This window comes from Stegostoma tigrinum, chromosome 25 (genome assembly GCF_030684315.1).
Source record: "Stegostoma tigrinum isolate sSteTig4 chromosome 25, sSteTig4.hap1, whole genome shotgun sequence".
In the NCBI taxonomy this organism is placed as follows: domain Eukaryota; kingdom Metazoa; phylum Chordata; class Chondrichthyes; order Orectolobiformes; family Stegostomatidae; genus Stegostoma; species Stegostoma tigrinum.
In genome coordinates, this window is record NC_081378.1 from 50,187,873 (window position 1) to 50,212,474 (window position 24,602).

Below are 24,602 nucleotides of genomic sequence, written 5' to 3' on the forward strand. Positions count from 1 at the left end.
GAAGTCTGGCTGAAACTGGGGTATACCCAAATATGATGTCACTCCCTATTGTTCTAGCTGAGCACCTCTTAACAAACTTCAGGTTATAACGACTCTCCGATTGTTCAATCTGCAACGCTGATCCTTGCTTGCTTTCGACCTGTGGTAACCATGTCCTCTTTGCCTTTCATCACGTCTTGCTTGCAGAAACTGTTTTGCCAATTTTATGTTGGGCCAAGTTGCTTATGCTGTTAGCCACTTGGCCATAGTACACACATCATTTTTTGATTGGAAAAAAGACTGCCAGTTGCCACTGACCAATCAAAATCTACCTTCCTGGGTAGAGAACAGTTAACTATTTCTGCTGCAATTTTATGCCAACTATGGGCCAATCAGCACCCACTTCTAATGAGTATAAACTTCCAATCTTTGGTGATCTTTTACCTCCAGCAATTCTGGTTTCTTGTTTCCTTATCCTGATGAGTACAACGCAAAAGCTTCAACATCATGCCTTTTTTTCAAAATGACATTTAATGATATAGTTCCAAGTTAAGATGGTGTGATATTTGGAGGGGGAAGTTCCAGGTTGATAATGTCTCTACACATTTCCTGTCCTCATTTATGTAGGTAGTGGGGATTGCAAGTTCCAGAATGTTTGTTGAAGTTACAATGTAGTATGGATTACATACAGCACACACTGCAGATACAGTGCACTGGTAGCGGATGGACTGATAATCAAGTAGACTGCTTTGATAGGAGTCTGAATGTCTTTGTGGCTATCATCATCTAATATAATTAGCTCTTGTGTAAAGATGCTTTGGGAAGTCAAGAGGAAGGTAGTTCACCAGAGAATACGTAGCTTTTGATCTGGTCTTGTAGCTGCAGTATGTCATAACTAGTCTAGTCCAGTTTCTGGACAATGACAAAACCCGGGATGAGTGATTCAACAAAGGGAATGCCATTAGAAATCAAGTGTTTAGACTCCCTGCTGGAAATGGGTATTTCCTGTTATTATGTATGGTGCAAATGTTAGATGTCCTAAGCCTATCTGTAGCTGTATGTATTCACGGATGTCCAATTTTTTTGAAAAAAATGACTTAAATATAACATAGCACAACCTTCAGCTTACTACAGGCAATGTCACAGGGGATTTACAAGGTATACAAATTGTATGTAGTGTAGCCAATGGGGAGATGAAGGTGTCACGGGGGAAACAGTTCAAATCTCACCATAGCAGGGCTGGTAGAATTTGAATTCAGTTCATAAAATATGACAGTCCGGAAACCATGGCTAGTTGTCCCAAGGAACATGTTTTAGGGAATGCAATCAGCCATTGTTACATGGTTTCTCCTCCATGCAACACCAGAGTCACAGTAATTTAAACACAACACTCTAGGACAGGAAAGATCCTTGGCCCACCGTGTCTGTGTCAACCACGATGGCATTCTAAACTAACCCCATCTGCCTGCAGGTGTGGTCTCCCTCTATTTCCTACCTGTTCATGTGTCTGTCTAAAAGCCTCTTAGTCATTGCTATCCTATCTGTTTCTACCACCTCCCCTGTTAGCATGCTTGCAAATTCCAGGCACCTACTGCATTCCTTTAAAAAAAACTTGCACATCTCCTTTAAATATTCCTCTTCTCACCTTAAATGTATGCCCCAAGAATTTGACACCTCCATCCTGGGAAATAGACTCTGACTGATGGATAGGGTGGATACCCTATCCATGCCTCCCATAATATTATGTACTTCAATTATCTATATCCTGCTTCATCCTTTGCCCTACTTCCTCATTATCCACAACTCCACCAATTTTCATGTCATTTGCAAACTTAATCAGCCCATCTACATTTTCATTCAAATTATTTAGATTTATTACAAATAGAGATTCCAGCACTGATCCTTACAGAACACCACTGGTAACAAATCTCCAGTCAGAAAAACATCCCTCCACAACTACCCTCTTTCTTCTATGACCAAACCAATGCTGTATCCAATTTACCAATGCATCGTAGATCCCATGCAACATAATCTTCTTGACCAGCCAACCATGAAGAAAAATATCCACTGTCCTATGCAATTATCTTCATCACTTCCTCAAACAAATCGGAGACCTCCATTGCACAAAGCTATGCTGACTATGCTAATAAGTCAATCATTTTCCAAATACGAGTAAAACCCTGTCTATTCTCCAGTCTTCTGTGTCCCCACCTGTGGTTAAAGGGGATACAAAGATCTCTATCAAGGTCCCAACAATCTACTCCCTTGCTTCCCTCAGCATCCTTGGATAGATCCCATCAGGTCCAAAGGAGTTATCTAAGAATATTTTTTAAAACACCCAACACTGGTTCCTTCTTAATAATGACATGCCCTGGAATATTGACATACCTCTCCCTAATCTTGCCATTACTCACATCCTTCTTAGTGACTACCAATGCAAAGTACTCATTAAGAACATCACCCACTTCCAGCTCCATACATAATTCCCTCCTTTGGCCTTGAATGGACCTAACCTTTCCCTTGTTACCATCTTGCTCCTAATATACATATAAGATGCCTTGGGATTCTCCTCAATCCTACACGCCAAGAACATTTCATGGCTCCTATTAGCCATTCTCATTGCTTGTTTTAAGTTTTGTCCTGCTTACTTTATATTTCTCAAGGGCCTAATCTCATTTCAGTTTCACCAACCTTAGATACGCTTCCTTTATCTTTTTGACTAAACTTTGAATTATCTTGCCATCCTTATCTTTCATCATTTCAAGAACATGCTGGCCCTGAACCCAGAACAACTGGTCTTTAAAAAGACTCACATATTCGTTGTGGATTTAACCTCAAGCAGCCATCCCCAATCTAATTTCTGCAGCTCCAGCCTAATACTGTTGTAATTAGTATTCCTCAACTTAGCATTTTCACCCAAGAACCACTTATTCTTTTCCATAACTATTTTGAAACTTACTGCATTATGATCACTGTTCCCAAAATGTCCCCCACTAAAACTTCAATCACCTGGCTAGGTTCATTCCCCATTACAAGATTGAGTATGGCCACTTCTCTAGTTGGACTGTCTACATATTATTTCATGAAACCCTCCAGATTAACCAAACAAATTCTGCCTCATCTATGCCCTTAGCACTAAGGGACTCCTAGTCAATATTGGGGAAGTTAAAATCACCCACTACAACTGCTGTTCTCATCTTTCCACGATCTGTTTTCATACCTGTTTCTCTATCTCCTCCTAGCTAACAGTATGTCTATACTATGACCCTATCGTGGGAATAAGAAAGGTGTAATTACTGAGTTCTACCCATATGGCTTTGCTGGATGAACCCTCCAAACTCTCTTTTCTGAGTGCAACTCTCCCACCCTCCATCAGATCCAAAACATCTAAATACTGGAATGTTGAACCGCCAAACCTGCCCTTCTCAACCAGGTTTCTGTAATGGCTATAATACTGTGGCCCCATGCACTAAAACAGGCTCTAAACTGGTCTGCCTTGCCTGATATACTCTTTGCATTAAAATAAACACATTTCAGACTGCCAGGCTAGTCGTATTCATTAATCAGAAGAGCTGGCAGGGTCAGGTTTAGAGTTACTTGACTTACCCTTTACCTTCTCCTCAGTCACTCCACATTCTGACCCATTGCTCGGTTTCCCATCTCTGGCCAGGCTACTTTAAATCCTCCGGAGTAGCCCTAACAAACCTTCCTGCAACAATATTAGTGTCCCTCCAAGTTTAGGTGCAACATGTCCTTCTTGTACAGGCTCCTCCTGCCTTGGAACAGATTTCTAACAATGCAGATGTCTGAAGATATACTAACTCTGCAGCCATGCTTTAAACTATAATGTTTTCCTATTTCTGGCCTCACCAACATGTGGCACAGGGAATAATCCCACGATTACAACCCTAGATGTCCTACTTTTCAACTCTACCTAACTTCCTAAATTCCCTTTGCAGGACCACATCTCCCTTTCTGCCTGTCACTAGAACCAATATGGACCAAGACCTCCGGATGTTCACTCTCCCTTTTCAGAATATCCTGTGTCCACTCAGAGACATCTTTAACTCTGGCACCAGAAAGGTAACACACCATTCTGGAGTCTTGCTAGTGGACACAGAAATGCCTATGCCACTGCCTAGAAAGTTCTCTATCTCACTACTGTTCATCAACACTTTGACCCTCCCTACTGTACAATACAGGCAATCATGCTGCTGTTGTTGTTTTCCTCTAAGAGGCCACCCCCCACCACTCCACTGCTATTACTATCCTTCTGGCAACTACTGGATTCAAATAAATGAAATTATCTTGCTTTAATGATGCTTGCCCTCCACACAGGAGCCCAATGCTCATCAGAGCCTGCACTTTTTGACCTCAACAGCAAAATCACCTCATACCTGCTGAGACTCTGCTGTTTCTAAGCCACAATCACATTTTCTTACAGCTATCCTCACTCTCTCTATTTTAGTTTTGAGGGAGGGAGGGAAACTCTACACAGTAGTGTAAGAGACTTTACCACTGAGATCCCCTTCTCTATCATATTTTTGGAGCCAACTTCTCCCAGATGCTCTTCAGTCACTTCTTATGATTACACTATGTTGACTCTTACCTGTAAAGACATTCACTATAAAAGGGCAACAAACACTCGTCTTGCCAGCATTGCCCACATCCCATGAAAGAGACAGGAAAAAACTCAACCCACAAGTCTCCTCCATCATTCAAAAAAAAATTCAGGCTGTGCTGATTGTGACCTCAACTCTACATTCCTGCCTACCCCAGATACACATCAACTCCCTTGTGAATCAGGGATCACTACTTAAAAATATTCAATTACTGTCTGTCCTCTGGGGAAGGAAGGTCCTGAGATTCTTATTGCTGAGAAAAAAAAATTCTCATCTCTATCTTAATTTGTTTTTATTTTATTTTTAAAGTGTGCCACCTAGTTCTAACCTCCTCACATTTCACCATCCAATTTGTGATATCTCTTCAGAAACATCTTTCCATAAAATAATCTCTCGTTCTTTCACATTTAACAGCCAACCTATTCAAGATAAGCCACCCATCCTGGGAATCAGTCAAATGAACCTTCCCAGAAACACTTCTAATGTATTTAAATCCTTTCTTAAATAGGGAAACCAAAGCTGTACACAGTATTCCAGGTATGGCCACAATAGATTCAGTATTAAACAGCAGATCACTGATGCTTTAATGGAACATAGGACTTCCCAACTTGACCATTCCCTCCTGAAATCTCTCCTTTAACCACATCTCAAAACACTGTACCTGTGCCCAAGGTCTGTTCTAATTCTTTTTGTGAGACTCATGAGATTTTGTCTGACATTGTTACTGAAAAGCACTTTGGGATGTTTTACTACAACTACAAGCAGTGCAACAGGCTGCACCATGAAGCATTAAAATGTTCTTTCAGAAGGGGCAGAGAAAAGAAGCATTGACACTCTGCTTCATTTCCCTAAGTGTGGCGTCGACATGGACAAGTTCCCCAACAAGCTTAGCTTTTTAATGCCAGATCCCAAAATTCACCATATTTTGCTTTTTGTACAATTGCTATAGGCTGCTTTAAAAAATGTCAGTAACAAAATACAGAGATGTCAGTCTTAGTTTACTAAGTGTTTTTTTTATCATTCACAAGTACACACAACTCGCTTTTTTGCTGCTGCTTTAATACTCAATCTTATTGCCATCATCCTAACATGTAGCTATATACAAACAGGTAAAACGTCACAGATTCCTTTCCTAATAAAATCAGTTACAATCTGTTTAAAAAAATACAGTCAAAATAGAATTTACACTTGTAGTCTGATTTCAAGACATTTACAGGAGCATTTATACAAAAAGCACAGTTGAGGGGAGGGGCTGGGGCAGATATTGACGGTATAAAGATTGAGCTATCACTAGTGTATGACATATAGATATGGAATACAAAGCACTTCAAACTGGAGAGCACACTATCTTTAAGAGGGTTCAGGCTACACCTCAATTCATGTGTACTATATATATATATATATATATATATATAACAAGTTACACCAACGTTATACACAGCTTTGACAGGACGTAGTTTTATGGCCGCTAACACAGGAATATAAAAACGATTCATGATTGTCATGGCAACAGCTATAATTAGCATCAGGTCTTAACCTTTCTCTGTTACCTGCATTACTAGCTGTTTCTTGAGTAATGGAATCGTTCAGCTTTTCTGATCAGTTAGCTACCTGATGAATCAAACGGTGCAATTTAAAATTAATAACATTTGCTTCAGTGGTTCACCTCCTCAGGCAAAGTGCTTAGTCAGACCTCTATGGAAGGAACACCTTTCATTAATAGAGATTTTAGCGATATATGTAATTTTCAAATATGCCTTGAAATGGAATAAACTTGCTTTTGGAAGCATGGAAGAGGCCTGATTGTGTATTAAACAAGGTGGGGGGGTTGGGAGGGGAGCTTAAAGAATCAGACACAGAAAGGCTTTTTAAATTATATATTTTCTTTTTTATACAAAATAGTCAACTTAAGTTATCCTGCAAAAGCTGGTGAGAAAGCTAGCAATAGTCAGAAGTTTCATTTTACGCGGCTTCAATTATTGTTCCCCCACCCCAGCCCATCCTCCCTCTACACAAACCAAAAAGAACCCTGCCCTCCCCTTCAAAAGAAAAATGCAGATCTGGTTGATGAAAATCTGCAGCAGGTTAAGACTGCTGAATGAAAAAGGGCTTCCCTCATCATAACTAAAAAGTCATTCGCAAAGGAAAGCCAACAAACAACATGCCCACGTATCATTTGTTCCTCCATACTAGCATTCCTTTCAGTTCCAAATATCTAACAGGACATTTGTAAAATTCTAAAGTTGAATATTGTAAACCACAATTCATACAGAAAACATGAATTTGTGAATGGCATTCCATAAAACATTTCGATGCAGGTAAAGTTTCCACAATAGTGCAGCAGAAAACATTGCTGCAACACTAAAAACTGGCTAAACCTGTAACTGTACAGACTAAACACCTATCAACCTTTTTGATTTTGTTGGAACATAAATGTGAAATCAGTTACTGTACTTGAGGAAATATTAGCACAAAGAAAGTGTGTCCAGCCCAAGATTGCCAGGACCAGTATCCACAAGAACGCAATTTTCTAGCAAACATAAATATGTGAAAATATAAAGATGTACTCAAATTTTATCAAAGTTTATCTGCCATTGACATTCTTTTAGGGGGAAGGGAAGTCCTTTTTTTTTTAAATGGACTTAGTTTGAAACTCTTCTGCATTTAGTGGATTAATTTGGAAAATGGTTGAAAAACAAATGACTTAGGGTGGGGAAAAGAAACTGGGATGTACACTGTGAATAAAACTTTGCATTGTTGTTTTCTCGACAGCTCTCAAAAGTGCTACAGTAAATTATTTTTACAGCTGCTTTTTAAATGCATCCAATTCCTCGAGTCAAATCCATATCCTTCTAATTAGCACCTCTGTGCGTGTTTTCAATATAAACGCGAGACTGTTTCCTTGGGGATGTTCACCACTTGAGTTGGGTTGTGGGGTCACTGAAGATCAGATGGACTTCAGTGCACTTGCTATCATGTCATTCTACAATGAAGAGGATGACAAAAATCTAACATTAGCTTGGCATAGTAGTACTGCAAATACAATTTGCTATCTCTCTTACTTTCCGTTATATTCTTATTCATTAAAAAGAATACAGAATGTGAGATACATCAGTAAAATTAAGCTACCAGATACAATTACTTAGTCATTTGATAATGACAAATTTGTCAGCTATTCACATAGTTGTCCAATATTTGCCCAAAAATGTGTGAATCCACATCTAAATGCTATGCTATATATAGGAACAGTCTCAGACATGCAACATCAGTGCTTTATCAATGTTATTCAAACATTAAATAAGCCCATATTTCTCAAATGACCGCTTAGTCAAATACAGTCCTGTAAATTTGTTTTTAAATTGGGGTAAACACAAATATATGATCGTGGCGTTTTTCAACCCATGCTGTACACACATTCTGCAAACTGCAGAAACTAACAATTTAAAAACAGGAAGGGATCATTCATGGTCTCTTTTCTTTTTTATTACAATTGCTATCAAGCACAATTTAGCAATCAAAAATATTCACAGTCTACTCTCCATGAATTGCTTTTTATCGTTCTCTTCTTTTATAAAGACTACCCCGTGATTTCTTTGTACATAAACAACCTGCAATTGTCCCTCATTGTGGAAGTGAAGGTCAAGAGGTTTTCAGCAAGTTGTTGAGATTGTTCGTAGGTGTTAAGTCACACTGCAGATCCTGTGATTTGACTGTTGTACTCTGCAGTTTCCATTCGCAAGATGTAAGGTATTATACTGTCAATCTGCACATTTCCTATTAGTCCAGCAAAGAACAGTTCTTCTGTGATAGCAGAACTCATGAGTCGTAGTGCAGGCAATCTAAGAAGTAGTCTTGATAATCTGACAGGAAAAAAAAAACAAATTATAATTATGTTAGTTGAAATTTTTACCTTTTGTGTTCCAAGACATTTTGTACAAAAATATGTTAGCTTCTGCAGGACAGACTTTAGAATATACATCTAGGGATGAAAATGGCAGCCAAGACTTCACAAATAGCAAAAAGCCACAGCAAATCTCAATTTCAAAATATGTGGAACTACAACACCAATATAACAAAACTAATTAAACGATTAATGTTTCCTGGTACTACACTTTAACAGATCTGTATTTTCCTAAAAATTTAATTTGATGACTTTATTTTCTGTTGCATGCAATCAGGTCAAGGACTACAAAATGTAACGATCTTACATCTTTTATTCCTCTTTGTTCAAATACATTTGTGCAATAAGTTAGTTGTCATCAGATTAAAATTTATGAAGCACGTTAGAAAAGCAATGAGTAAAAAAAAACAACAAATGTTGTGATGTTCAGGAAAAATCAATAGGAATCTCCTGGAGTTAATTGCTTACTTTGTCTGCTTGCAAGATAGTAATTGGGGGAAATACAGTTACATTGTTATGATTTAATGATAACCTCTTACAATCTATGGAACAATTGTGACTGGTTATTTGGACAGCCACGCCAGACCTGTACAGTGCAGAAGAACACATGACAAGGAGAGACCAACATAACTCATTAACCTGTTACAACCGGTTCTGCTACAACGCATGCTTCATCAACACAAATTTGCTGTAACACAACTGACAAATAGACGATCACTATTTCTAAAACGCAAAATTGCGTAGGCTATACTATGATTCCATTGGTACATGGAGGAGTATTCGTTGACATCACACGATCATTTTCATGGGCTTTATTGTGAAGTGCTTTTTGAAAGAGGTACAGTACAACCTCCTCCCCCATTAGGTCACCTTGACATTTTTTCAAGGTAAAGTGTTAAATTTACTTTTATTTCATTATTAGATATGAAGTAAACATTTATTTAAATAGTGCTATCATGTGTGTTAGGCTTTTGACTGACTTTTTTGGCGGTCTGTTCTTTACCCCACTTTTCCCATTGGCCCTGTTACTTCTATACTGCGATTTTCTATAATACGATGTTGCACAGGAACGCAACTACCATGTTATAGTAAAACAAAGTATTCCATTCACTGACCCTAACTTACCCACCGTATCCATCTAAAATTACCAATTGAGTTAGCAATTACTGCATTTGATGAGAGTCTGTGTTTGGTCTCCCCGATTTAGAAGGGATCACATCAGGAGCAACAGATACAATAGATCAGGTTGGATGGAGGGCCGATGAATTTCTGCTGGATCTGGAAGGATTGTTTGGGCTTTGGACAGAGGTGAGAGGGGAGGTGTAAGGGCAGGTGTTGCACTCTTGCAGTTTCAAGGAAAGGTACTGGGTGTGCAAGAGGGGTTGGTAGGGATTGTAGATCTAACGAGGGAGTTACGGAATGAACTGTTCCTGCGGAAAGTGGACAGGGACAGGGAAGGAACATCTTTCTGGTGGTGGAGTCTGAATGTAGGTGGCACAAATGTTGGAGGATGATGAATTAGATTCGGAGGTTGGTGGAGTGGTACGTGAGGACTATGGGGAGTCTACCTTATTGCTAACAAAGTGTGGAGCTGGATGAACACAGCAGGCCAAGCAGCATCTCAGGAGCACAAAAGCTGATGTTTCGGGCCTAGACCCTTCATCCTCTCTGATGAAGGGTCTAGGCCCGAAACGTCAGCTTTTGTGCTCCCGAGATGCTGCTTGGCCTGCTGTGTTCATCCAGCTCCACACTTTGTTATCTTAGATTCTCCAGCATCTGCAGTTCCCATTATCTCTACCTTATTGCTGCTTTTTTTTGGGGGTGTGGGGGATTGAGGCCTGAAGTGTGGGAAGTAGAGATGTGGTTGAGGGCAACCATAATTGCAGGAAGGAAAATTCTGGTACCTAAAGTAGGAGGATATCTGGAATGTCCTGGATAAAACGCCTCATCCTGTGAGCAGATGCAGCTAAGGCAGAGGAATTGAGAGTATTGGCTACCACTTTTACAGGAAGATGGGTGAGAGGAGGTGTAGTGGAGGTAGTTGTAGGAGTCAATGGGTTTGAAATAGATGTCAGCGGTGAGTCAGTCTCAGGAGATGTAGATGGATGGGTCCAGGAAGGGGAGTGAGGTGTCAGAAATGGACCAGGTGAATTTTAGGGTGGGTGGAAAGGGTCAGTGAAGTTGATGAACTGTTCGAGCTCCTTGTGGGAGCACAAGGCAGCACTGATGCAGTTATCAATATAGCAGAGAAAGAGGTGAGGGGTCGTGCTGGTGCAGTTGTGCAATAGGGACTGTACCACGAATCCTATGAACAGGCAGGCATAGCTTGGGCCCATGCGCTCTCAGCCACCCCTTTGCTTTGGAGGAAGTGGCAGGAATCAAAGGAATAACTGTTGAGGTGGAGAACCAGTTCTGTAAAGCGAATGAGCAGGTCAGTGGAGGAGGACTGGTTGCGCCTACAGCAGAGGAAGAAGTGAAGGGCTTTTAGTCCATCCTCGTGGGTGGATACAGTGAAAAAGGGACTGTCAGTCCATGGTGAAGATGAAGTGGCAGGGGCTGGGGAATTGAAAGTTTAGGAAAAGATGGAGGTGACTTTCAAATCCCCAGCTCCCACCACCTCATCTTCACCAAGGATGGACGGAACCTGTACCCCCATCACAGACAGCTTAAAAGCACTCACTCTCAACAATTTCTCAACAACAGAACAGAAGCCTGTGCTGAAGAAGAGTTGGGAGCTGGCTTGTGCATTGTATTAAAACAATCACAGAGCAGCAAGACCAAAAGGCCTGCTTCAGGGCTCCATAATATATATAATTCGAGATAATGCAAAATCACTCATCACCTTCTATTTTCCAGGTACAGAATCTCTCCCCAGATTTTAACCCACAGGGCTATGGTAACATTCTGGTAAACATGCTGTAGTGACTTCCAAACCAATATATCATAAGATGCAATGTCCTGAACAGTACGCAATGTTGTCTAACCAATGTTGTGTCACCACAAGTAAATTTTCATCCCATATGTATTCTAGCTATCATGTTATAAAGGCTTAATACTCCAATAGTCACCTTGATTTTTTAAACCCAACTACGACCTCTTAGTAACTTGTGTACACAGAACCCTATATCTCTTTGGACCTCCAACATTTCTGGTTTGCAGCATTTAAAAAAAGATGCTCAGATCAATCCTATTTTGGTCCAATGAAATCAGTTTGCGACAGCTTTGTCTACTCATTTAAACTATCAACTTCTCTGTAATTTTATGCATCTATTTATGTTATTTACTATGCTGCCAATCTTTATGTCATCAGCAAACCAGGATATATGGTTTACCCCCCAAGGTACCAAATGAAATCTAGGTGTGGTGGAGGAATTTTGTCCAAGGTCCCATGGATCCTTTAAGAGCCACTACAGAAGTCTAAAACTAGTCAGAACTTAGAGGATACACATACCAATTGGTCTTTCACATACATTACAGAAAGGTTCTGAAACAGGCTCAGAGCCTGTCTGCTTATTTGAATTAATCAAAGCTGATTTCAAGCATAGCCTAAAAACAACGGAGAGGACTTGCTTGGCAGCACAGATTCAAGACTTGCACTCGGGAATTGGTTTTCATTGCAACCATTTTATATACCCAAAAGACAAAATATGTCTCTATTTTTATCCCAGCGTACCAAATAACATTGCTACACTTGACCCAAGCCAACTGTCAGGATGCCAGCTCAGGCTCATCACAGAAAAGGAGTTTCACTCTGAGCATTATAATGTGCCCAATTATAGTGCTGTGATGAAAATTGCAGAAATTTACTTAATTGTACCTGTAAGAATCATCTGGATAGGCTTTTGTTTCATAATCCTGAAGTTCCATATATGCCTTCTCCTGAAATTTATCAATCTGCGCTGCATTAATTAGGCCTGGATGATCTAAGGAAAACAAATTAATTATCCTTAAAACCACGCACAGGTTTACTGTTCATTCACAGCCTTAAGCACTTCACATTCAACCTTCAAGCAGTTACAATAATAGAAGAAAAAAATAAAAATAGCCAATTTAACATAATCTCATCTCCTGACCAGAGACTAGCCCGTGGAACTCTGCCACAAGTAAATACAAAGGTATTGATTTGTATTTGTAAATCGATAGTCCGATTGGCAGGTCACTGAATGATAAATCAGTGATTTGTCTCTCCTTAGTGCAACAGGGGTATCATTTTTTTGGAAAAAGAAGACATGGTGATCTTTCTCCAATTATCAGAAAGATCTTCAGCAAAGCTGTTCTGATTGTCCTCATTTCACAAACATGAACATTGTTCTATTCCCCAATCCTATATTCACTGTTTCCTGGGGGTTTATCCAGTTTCTTCCAAAAGAGGGAAAAGACTAGATTAGTTGTATCCCCTGTAAACCTTGTTTTTAAACAAGGTTTTCTTTTAAATGAATGCTCGTCAAGAGTGAGGATCCAATGGCCTTACCAGTCTCCTCAACAGAGGTTCTGCTGTTTAGGTTTTCATATCTGAGCTAGCCTAGAAGCTTGTCTTTATAAAACTGCCTCATTTATAGTAATGAGGGGACTCCTGAATTATTTAGGCCAAAGTTCTTTACTAATTGTCCTGTCAGGAGAATTTCTCTGTCAACACTGAGATCTGAGGTGTAGCTGACTAAGGGAGGACCCCACATATACACAGTCTTCGAAGTTTTATAGAAATTCCTCAAGTTGTGCTGTTCAGTGTAAACTTGAAGTCTCCAGCAGGTGTGGCACGTTTTGCATGTTACACAGCTTCTATTGCAGGTTCTCATTTCTCTTCTGGACTGATTTCTTAGCAGTATTCACACCTTTATTTCTCAGCCATATTGCACATGCTGCACTTTTCTCCTGTAGCAGTTCCTTAACGTGATAACAGTTTTCATTAAACTAGTCTCAGTGGTTGGTTTACTGTGTTCCCAGGAAATTGGCAGCAGGTTCCAGAATGGTTGATGTGAAAGTTAACCAGGTCATGTCAACATCACCTACGTGTAACTGGCAGGACAGCTTGTCCTTACAGTTGAGCCGAAATTTTTTGCAGCACTCTGCATACGTCAGTTTCCACTCACCTAGATTTGTTTTAGGTCTGTGTCTGCAGTACATTCATCTCGTTTCAGTGTGAAGGTCAGCTTCATCTTAGACAAGATCATTCTGGGGTTTCTGGAGCACTCTGCCTCAAACTCTGTTGGGTTGGATGCCAATGTTGAGAACTTAGATATGTCCAACTGTTTTTGTATTTCACCTTCTGTCCAGAGATGCTATTAGTGATTGACATAATCCAGCAAGTGCAGAGACTCAGGAGAAGCCTGCCATTTTTGCACCACTGTAGCTGGCAGCACACCATCTCGATCTGGATAGTCAGCTCTTAGCATTGCATTGAAGTTTTCTGTCACAAATTAGCTTGTTCCTCTAATTGAGTATTTGCAATAACTTGGTCCAGATCCTCGTAGATTTTCTCACTGATGTCCTCAGAAAGTGTTATTGCTGGAGTGTTCACACTAATGATTTTCATATACTAGTTTATAAGTCATGAAGTGATTGAATACTTTCCCTAGAGTTGTAAACAAACTTTATGCAATGTTAGAATGGATAGTAAAGCTGATCCCTGCCTCCAGCTTCACTCTTTGGCATCCTTATCCAAAGGAATGTGCAATCAACTAATAGCTTTGTTAGCTGCTATCCTCTTTAGGAATGTTTCACTTAATGTGGCAAAATCAGTGTTGTATCATGATAGCTCCAATCCAACTTGAGGAGTTTTGGGCTCAAATGTTACATATTAAGCTGAGTTCTAGAATCTTATCTTCCTATTTTGTTCACAATATCCTGCACTATAAAAGGGCGATTAAAAAAGATCATTTCAGAATGTTACAGGATGTATGAAGGAGTCGGTCAGGTGCCCACACAAGAAACAGTTTTATGAGAGGTGATTCCAGTGGAGATGAACTGCACCTGGCCAGCTTCACTCACTTGATCTTGTACATCTGTTCCTGTTAGTTTAACAAGATGACAGGACCTGCAGCACCTTGTGTGTCTATGTTAATAAACTTTACAACTGTCCATGCAACTTTACTGCAATGCTTCCAGTACCAGTAAAGAAACACCATTTTACCAGCAGAATAACAAAGTGTGGAGCTGGATGAACACAGCAGGCCAAGCAGCATCTCAGGAGCACAAAAGCTGATGTTTTGGGCCTAGACCCTTCATCCTCTCTGATGAAGGGTCTAGGCCCAAAATGTCAGCTTTTGTGCTCCTAAGATGCTGCTTGGCCTGCTGTGTTCATCCAGCTCCACACTTTGTTATCATGGATTCTCCAGCATCTGCAGTTCCCATCATCTGTGATCACCACTTTACCAGCAGTTTTTGTTGAGGCAGCTTTTTTTTGAACTTGGGATGATATGGTTTGAGAATGAATGCTCTCCTTCACATGTGAACACTAGCCAGTTATTCTCACAGGTTCTGGTTTGCGAGAAGGGTCACCGCCACTAAAACATTAACTCTGATTTTTCTTCACAGATGCTGCCAGGCCTGCTGAGCTTTTCCAGCAACTTCTGGTTTTGTAGCTATTCTCGTGGCCTGTGAACTGACGCAGTTATTACGGTGTGGCTGTTGCTGCGCATACGCATCTGTGCAAACCCATAGATGGGAAAGCATCAAAGGCTAGGTACAGTTATCCATTTAGCAATGAAGCAGAATACATCTAATTTCTGCAGAAGGGACTACATCTAGGACACACATCATAGACAAAGAGGTTAGTTAATCTCACTAAACTGAATGGCAATAAGTGTTCCTCCGACATTTGTTAGGAGGGGAAAATAAAATTCCTGTTCCTGATTGCCATTCAGTGACATCTGGTGGGAAACACAAAACAAAGCAGGATTATGTTAGCTATGGCGTAACTGAATACAGAACTGCTCCTTCTGCAGTACTGCAAGCTTTGAAGCATGCTTAAGTAAAATTGAATTTTCATCAACAACCTCAATGAAAACAAAGGATGAATACTCATGATACATGTGTTTGTTTAAGCTAACTCCATATCAAGACAAATGTGAAATTTCTGCTGCTGAGCAAGTTATAACAGTACTATGCTTTTAAGAGAGGTTTGTTCTGTGCTGTTTCTCTTGCAGAGATATATTGCCACAGTGGTGCCAGAACATCTGTTTCAGACATAGAGGTCTGGGTAAACAGCTTTGAGCTCAGTGTTTTTTTTCTAATATTACAGAAAGTAAGCACTCGCCTAGGGTCTAGGCTATTTTCTTGATATATTTTGAGGGCGTTTGGTCAAGTCCACAACAAAGTTAAGTGAAAAAATAATATGCATTCATAGATTTAATTCTTATATAAAGAAGATGACTTGTATTACAGAAGTCCATTTTTTTTTATAAGACAGGGAGGATCCTCAAAAGCAAAAAGATAGAGTATCCCTGCTGTAAATGATTGAGAACTGCATAGTGGTGGAACTGGCACCAGTAATTAGCTATGGATAATGAAGAACAAGGATAACTAAGGGATAAAATGATGAAGTGGTTTACAAAAAAACACTGAAATTAGCATTTCAACCGTTTTTTAGATTAGATTAGATTACCTACAGTGTGGAAACAGGCCCTTCGGCCCAACAAGTCCACACCACCCCTTGCAGCATCCCACCCAGACCCATCTCCCTATAACTCACACACCCCTGAACACTATGGGCAATTTAGCATGGCCGATCTACCTAGCCTGCACATCTTTGGACTCTGGGAGGAAACTGGAGGAAACCCACGCACACACGGGGAGAATGTGCAAACTCCACACAGGCAGTCGCCCGAGGCTGGAATCGAACCCAGCTCCCTGGTGCTGTGAGGCTGCAGTGCTAACCACTGAACCACTGTGCCAAGGTGATATTCTGGTCAAGTCATCACGTGCTTAAAATTCGGAGCTATAGTTATAAATTAGGGAAACTAACCCTTATAAAATTATTTGTACAGGTGATTTTATTAAAATGTACAAGGGATCAGCAGAACATTAAAACTTCTTTCAATGAATTAAACAAAAGTAATTTTCTGTCAGATCACAGACCCCGAAGAGAAATAAACAACTGCGTATTTTGGAAATATATATATAAAACTTCAATGCTGCTTCACCATTGATTGCAATATTTTTCCTAATTTACCTTTGAATTACATAGAACAGAGTTGTATTTTAGTTTTGTTTTTTGTTTCTCCAAAAGTACTGGTCCGAAAAAGACAGGAAAACTTCCGGAAAATTTTCTTAGGATAGAGTATACTGCCTCGGGTGAATAATGTTCAAAAGCAAAGTGGAAAAATATTGGAACAAATGACGTTCATAGAAAGTGCAGGGAAGTAAGACTAAACACACAGCTTCTTCAGAGAGTCTGCACAGATGCAATGGGTTTAATAAGAGGTCTTCTGCGCTGTAAAAATTTATAACTCGAGATTCAAGTTTTTAAGATAGTTATTTAGTCACAGTGCTTTTATAAACTCTAGTTTTACTCACCTGGACTAAAGAGTACAATTGCCTTGAGATAGGCATATTCATATCCATCCAGAGATAACTTAACCATGCTGTTACAGAACTCCTGCAGTTTCCAGATATGCTCCATCACCACTTTCACACGGTCTGCTGACAATTTATCTATTCATTAAAAAAATATTGCAACAAACAACAATCTATCACTATGATGCATCTTTATGCTGAACTGAAGAGAACAAGAAACCTCATTAAAAAACAGAAATGAACAGATAATCTTACCATTACATATCTTTCATTCATGTCTCAGTTTCACCATTGGCCCTACTACAGTTCTGACTTTATAAAGGCCTGCATGAACTCCTCCTGTGAACCGCTCCACCATTCTCCTAAGACTTTTGCAGTCTTCCCTAATTCAGAATGTGAGCTTTCAGTCCTAGAAATTATAGGCATGAGCCTGAGATTTACCATAAGTTAACCCACTACGACACCACTAAATATCCAATAATAAACTGCAAGATCTAGGGTACCTTGAACAGTTTTGGTCCCCTTATTTCACATTTGATTCATTGGAGTCGGTTCAGAGACGTTACACTAGGATGATCCCTGGTATGGAGGGATTGTCTTATGAGCAAAGGTTAAACAGGTTGGGACTCTACTCATTGGAGTTTAGAAAAATAAGAGGTAATCTCATTGAAACATACAGAATTCTTAAGGGACAGGGTAAATGCTGAAACGATGCTTCCGGTCGTGGGACAGTCCACGATCAGAGGGCATAGTCTCAGAATTGAGTGGCATTAATTTAAGACTGAGATGAGGAGGAATTTCTTCTCCGAGTGTTGAGAATCTTTGGAACGCCTTGCTTCAGACAGCTGTGGGGATAGAGTCCTTGTGTATGTTGAAGGCTGAGATATATAGATTCTTAATCACTCACGAAATCAAGGGTTACAGGGAAAGGGCAGGAAAATGGATGTGAGGATGTCAGATCTGGCATGATCCTACTGAATGGCAGAGCAAGCTCGAGGGGCTGAATGGCCGACTTCTGCTCTTACTTCTTATGGTCTTGCAGTCTAAGATGAGATAACTAATCAACAGAAGGCAAACGTATTCAAAGGCAGAAATATGGATGTGAGTTTGCTCGCTGAGCTGGAAGGTTAGTTTTCAGACGTTTCGTCACCATTCTAGGTAACATCATCAGTGAGCCTCCGACGAAGCGCTGGTGTTATGTCCCGCTTTCTATTTATCTGGTTAGGTTTCCTTGGGTTGGTGATGTCTTTTCCTGTTCTTTTTCTCAGGGGATGGTAGATTGGCTCCAAATCAATGTGTTTGTTGATGGAGTTGACCATCAACAAACACATTGATTTGGAGCCAATCTACCATCCCCTGAGAAAAAGAACAGGAAAAGACATCACCAACCCAAGGAAACCTAACCAGATAAATAGAAAGCGGGACATAACACCAGCGCTTCGTCGGAGGCTCACTGATGATGCTACCTAGAATGGTGACGAAACGTCTGAAAACTAACCTTCCAGCTCAGCGAGCAAACTCACATCCAGAACCTCAACCTGAGCTACAAATCTTCTCGAAACTCGCTAGGCAGAAATATGGATAAGTACACACAATTTCATAAGAACTTCAGCAGTTTCCCACAATCAATTAACGATGGACACATTATTATCCATTGGGTACCAGAGCAGTAGCCTCACAGTTGTGTTTTCAAATTCCTGTCTGGCAAGTTGTGTTTTTGAATCCTTTACAAATTGGGCTGGGGACAGAAAACTACATATAAACATTTTCAATTGCAGTGAAAATCCAGTTAGATCACTGATGTCCTTCAGTAGTCTGAACTTGCCATGCTCATCTGTTCTGTCCTTTAAGTAACCTGAGTTCCACAACTTGTGGTTGACCTTAATGACTCACTTCAGGTTTCCCCATGCTAGACAAACTCTTGATTTGGATGATGACATGACCTCCTAATCTTCTCCTACACCACTGACAGACTCGGGATAATTCAATATGAAATTTAGCACCTAGCGAATCACTGGAATGCACGCTGTATTTCTCCAGGATCCAGGATTTCACTTTATTACTTGGCTGTAAAAGTTTTTCTCGTTTAGGGAACACAGAACAGGATTTTGCTGTTCGCCTTCTCAGGCCAATTCCATCAGTCCATTAGATCATGGTTGACCTGTACTTTAACTCCATTTTCAAACATGGGTTTTGCTGCCAAGATGATTAGCCTTCAGCAACAATAACTATCTTCCTAACAATATCAGAGGCTGTGAAGTGCTTGACTTGATTTCCGCTGATTTTAAGTTACTAGGAGCAGCATTGATTTGATAGATTGGGTAGAGTATCCCATCCTGTCACCTAAAAAGATGTCATGGATTGCGTCCTCATTGATGATGGCTGCCTCATAGCCTTTTAAATAAGTGGAGGCAAAATCTCCCCGCTTCACTTCAGTCCTACCTTAAAGAGCTGCTGGCCCAGCTGATTGTAGTGCCAGCAGGGACTGTCCACCCGGAGTGCCAGAACCCTTCAGGGTCACCTAAGGCCAGAGTCTTGCAAGTATTCTCATAATAGATTCCAGTAATTCACCCACAACAGATATGCTAACTTACACAAAGTCTCTTCCCATTCACCACCTTTGCGATTACTAACTTACATTGATTCTGGTTCAGCAATGTCTCAATTTTAAAATTCTCATCCACATTCTTAAATTCCTCCACTGTCACACCTCTACATATCCCTTTAGCCCCTTATTTTCCTCCAAGAACTCTAATCTTACCCAACTGTGGTGATTTGTACATGCTTAATTTTTAAATCAATCCATCACTGGTTGCCAAACCTTCACGTGTAAGATCCAGAACTCTCTTCCTAAGTCTTTTTTGTCTCCCTTTCCATCCTTAAGGATCTTTTAAAATTCTAGCTGTTTGCTTCAGTTTTTTGGCCATTGATCCTATCTCATTCATTTGTATTAAATTTTTATTTTTACATATTTTATTTTGATGTTATTTCTATTTAGATCTTTCGTACTTCATTATCATGTTGCACTGTGAATGTCAATATCAAAGGTGTCAGTGGGTCGTCAACACAAGAGTGTGATTTCCTCATTTTCAGTTGCAAAATCAGAATCCCACATTAGCCACAACCACCTGTTTTCTTTAAATAGCTTTGTTTAAAAAAACTTTCGCCATGCCATGGATAAGTCCTGCAAATTTATGGTCATTTCGCTTTAGTGGTTTTCTCTACTTTCCTTTTCCGTTCTATATACGTGCCCAAATTTAATTTTCTGTTAGTCTTTGCATTTGTACAAAGCCTTTGATTTTCTTTACTCTAAAATCCAGTGTTCTCCCCTTTTATTACTAATATGGCACAACCTTAAAAGCGCACATGTGCTCTGTTAGTCCATGTTATTTCTCTTCAGAGATGCATTAAATTAAATACCTAAAAATCACGCTACTGCATGCTCAGATCAAGCTTTGTAAAACAGTCCTATACTTGCCTTGCTGGAGACTTGTTTGCAGATGGTTGACAATTGCCGTGAGTATGGTTGATAAATTCATCACTTGGGAACACTGGGCGAGACCAAGTGTAAAGAGTTCATTCCAACAAGCGCGTACCAAAGCTGTATTATTGTCTGGCCTGTGGAAAAGATATAAACAATATAGAATTCTCAAACCTAAAATGAAAAGGGAATAAAGAACTAAAACCTCTCCACCAATAAAGCCTAATTATTGATAAAGATTCAGAGTATATAGTAAATTCTAACATACTGTGAATCAATGTGCTCATTGAGTAAGTGTAGCACTGATCTTTTACAGATCGGAATACCCAGCTTTGATCCTCGGACTCATCATTGTGCCTGGTCCTCTGGAATTCTGCCCTGGTACCTCCTCATGGTTCTACCTCTGAAAGCTACTTCGCCGTCAGATTGTGCCTGTTCTTCATCACCCCACCAGAATCATTTTTTTCCCCAAGCTGTAATGCCAAATAGCAGTCAAATAAAGCACTAACCCGAGAGCCTGGAAGGCTGGAATCGACCTTGCCCAGTGCATGGACAGGAACAGTAATCTTGATGCAGACTCACAGATGTAGTGCACGTTCAGGTATTCTGGCATAGGTGATGGCATAGTTAGCTGCAGGTGAAAAAACAAGCACTTATTAATATCAAGGCAACTCATCACCAGTCAGAAAAACTTCCTTGTTGAGTTGAAGAATTTCTGTTTGTAGTTAGTGATACAATTATGCTATCCCTTATGGTTGTTCTTAGTACAATTAATTTACTACTAGATTTAGATCACTTCAGAAGGCATTTAAATCAATACAATATCTGTTATTAGGACTGCTTTTACTTGTTTTCTTCCTAAGGTACTACATAAGCTGACACAAGCGCAAAACATAACAGATAAGGCTATAAATCTGAGCATTTTAAACTTATTATTTGTTAAGATGAAAGTACTATTGGTTCGGCTAACATTGGTGACTTGTTCATAATTGCCTTTGAGAAGGTGGCAGCGCACCACATTCTTGAATCTTTGAACATATTAGCTCCCTGGACAATTAAGAGTCTCTCTCGTTGAAAATGGTCTTTACCTGAATCATGAGTCATGCAAATTTTACTCGTCAGTTGTCACTCCAAGCCTGATGTTGACCAGGTTTTGCTACATGTGAACATTATGCAATCATCAGCAAACATCCTCATTTCTGACCTTATGAGAGGGAATATAGTGAAGGTTTAACCAGCTGAAGATAGTTTGGCTTAGGACACTACTCTTTGGAATTTTGTAGTGATGTCCTGGGCTGAGATGAATATCCTCCAACAGCCACAATCTTATTCCTTTGTGCTAACTAGAACTCCACCCAATGGAGAGTTATTCCCGGTTGTTCATAAAGTCTTCAATTTTATGAGGGCTCCTTGATACAATTGTTCTAAGGCCATGCTTTTGATCAAAAATGGCTATTTATTGTCTGAAATCCAGTAAATATTAAATAACTGAGGAACAGAAGTTCACAGACTAAAAACAGTAGACTCTAAGTTTCATGAATATTAGCAAAACTTCATCCCAAAAAATTCCAAGGCCATTAACAAGAGTCAGACTATCTAAAAGAACCCATCAAAACAATTACATTCGAAGAATGTGTGCAATCCCATCTCCTGAACTATTGACAAAACATCTAGACTGTGGGATGACCAGGCCATTAGATGCAATCACTTTGGACAATGGACTAACCAAGAAAGGAACTCTTCCAGTCATTTTCAAAACAATTCTACATGATAAAACTGGAATGAACTTGCTATGACTATGCTGGGTTAAGTAGTCAGTTAGCAAGATGGGACCTTGCCACCTAACCTCATATTTACAAAATCTGTGTGCCTCCAGGCTGGAGAACAAGAGATGCTAAATATGATGGCCCCTGAGTAGACATGATTTCTTTCACTATGTCCATTCATCCTGTTGTTTACATACTCTACCTTATAGACAGCGTTTAAAAACTGAACCAGCAGCTGCTGAATCCAGGAAATCAACAAAAATCACCCAGAAACTTGTATAAATTGTTCCTTTGCAGAATCTGAAAAGAACCTTGAGGTCGATCCAAGACTATCCAAGGTACTAATTTACTAAACCCAGACACAACAGATTTCTGTGGACTTTTTAAATGACATAATCTATCCTCCCACTTTACAACTTACTTGCACGAATGTGTGCCAGTGCATGTGGATGGGTATGAACTTGAATGCAAGAGAGATAGAGAGAGCGCCTCAGTTATTTTCGTTTAGATTTAGATTAACAATGATCACTTTCTCTTGTTTTCTTGTACATCTTTTTAAAGGCATATCTGTGTCTCTTTTATAGTCAGAGTACTCAAATACTCACTGAATTGCAAGGTATATCCTTTAAAAGAACTTGTAGTCTAATTTGTGAGAAAAGCGGTGAGCCATTCTCCCTCTTCTTACCTGGCCATACTACCTCATCAATTGCTACCTGATGTTAAGGGCAGTCACTCTCATGTCACCTCTTTTGTCTATATTTATGCAAATGAGCTCAGAACCAAAAGTGGAACCCAAACTAAGCATTGGGGAGGTCATTTCTGTTTCAGTGCTGCTTGACAGCACTATCAATATCTTTCGTCATTTCACTGATTTCTGAGCGTAGCCTGATGAAGCAGTAATTGGATGGATTGGATATATTCTGCTTTTTGTGGACAAGATACACCCAAGCAGTCTTCCAGATTGTCAGTGTTGCTGTTGCAGACAATAGCTTGATTAGGAGCACTGGTCTTCAATGCAACAGGAGTGTCTTGTTATTAAATGGAGTGAAGTAAATTGGCTGAAAACTTGCATCTCAAGAGAACGGTACAAAATGGAAAACTTATCATTTACCATTAGAAGCAAAACCTTTAACACTGTTCAATAAGAGACAGATAGCAAGTATGACCTTTACTCCACCTAAGTAACATTCAAGCAATATGTAAGCAAACCTGTTAGTTCACTGCAATGGACTACTACTTCAGAACTGAAACTACAGAGTGAGGATTTTAAGTAGCCTAATAAATTGAAAATGAAATATTAAATTGGAAATGGTCAATCCAAGAGCTCAAGAAATGAAATGGATGGCAGCAAAATAATAAGTGGAAATACAAAGAGGCACAAAACAATTGAATAATAAAGTTAAAAATTATTCCCTATGACAGCTTAAAAGTGATTATGCAATTCACAATTCATTAACATGAAGAAAAACATTTTAAAATTTTACACATTAAATATAGAGCCAGCTGGGGCCAATTAAATCTGGAAACTGTGTTCCCAAAACCCAAAAAGAATGTGAAGGTCACGAAAGTCGCACAAAAGCTAGATTGGAAGAGGATGCCGGATATCCTTCCTTAAAAGGAATATTAGTGAACAAGATCAGTTTTTACAGCAATTGACAATGGCTTCATGGTCATCTTTACTGAGACCCGCCTTCAATTCCAGATTTTGTTAATCGAAATTTGATTCCCCTCAATTGCCATGAAGGGATCTGAACTCCACCACAGGGTATTAGCCTGGGCCTATGAATTACAATGAACTATAACACCAATTCCTTTGATGGACTTTCAGCTGCTTAATTCAAGTAAGTCTTTAGGTATTAGTTATGGCTCAGCAATAGCACTCTTGATTGATGGTGGATATTAGTCACATCAAAGACCTTAGCTTATAAATAAGGCCATCCCTTCAATGCTTTAGATAAGTGGTGCTACATTGTCACAGATGCTATTTATTTTATGTAACGTTCCACTGTGGACAGAGCTACTCTGTAACGTGAGCACAAAAGTATCCCATTGTATTACTTAAATCATAGCAAGAAGATTGACTTGTGTCCTAATCAACTTTTACCTATCAATGAAAATGGGTTATCTGGCTAATTGCTTGGGACTCGCCATGTGTAAACTGACAGCCACGTTTCTCTCCATCACAACTGACAACACATCAAAAATATTGGTCACTCGTACTGGTGCTCTCATGGACAGATGCATCTACAGCAGGCAGACTGATGAGGATGAGATCAAGTATGTTACTCCATCACCTACTGCACATGCAGTCTAGCAGTAATGTCCTTTATTTTGAAATC

The 24,602-nt window shown here is 39.7% G+C and overlaps 1 protein-coding gene across 16 annotated transcripts in view; it reads right to left on the bottom strand.

Annotated features, from left to right (window-relative positions):
* Nucleotides 1–5,594: 5,594 nt before the first annotated feature.
* The window catches only part of nr2c1 (nuclear receptor subfamily 2, group C, member 1), a 103,152-nt gene continuing 84,144 nt past the window's right edge, over nucleotides 5,595–24,602 (bottom strand). For 15 of the 16 annotated variants that reach the window (XM_059654721.1, XM_059654717.1, XM_059654726.1 and 12 more), the window contains 5 exons: nucleotides 21,007–21,128; nucleotides 20,495–20,634; nucleotides 17,017–17,154; nucleotides 12,320–12,425; nucleotides 5,595–8,461 (listed from right to left, as the gene is read on the bottom strand). In XM_059654721.1, coding sequence (XP_059510704.1) covers nucleotides 8,287–8,461; nucleotides 12,320–12,425; nucleotides 17,017–17,154; nucleotides 20,495–20,634; nucleotides 21,007–21,128 — 681 coding nt within the window. In that variant the 3' untranslated portion in view covers nucleotides 5,595–8,286. The remainder of the gene's footprint in view (nucleotides 8,462–12,319; nucleotides 12,426–17,016; nucleotides 17,155–20,494; nucleotides 20,635–21,006; nucleotides 21,129–24,602) is intronic. The other variant, XM_059654725.1, reaches the window with a different exon arrangement.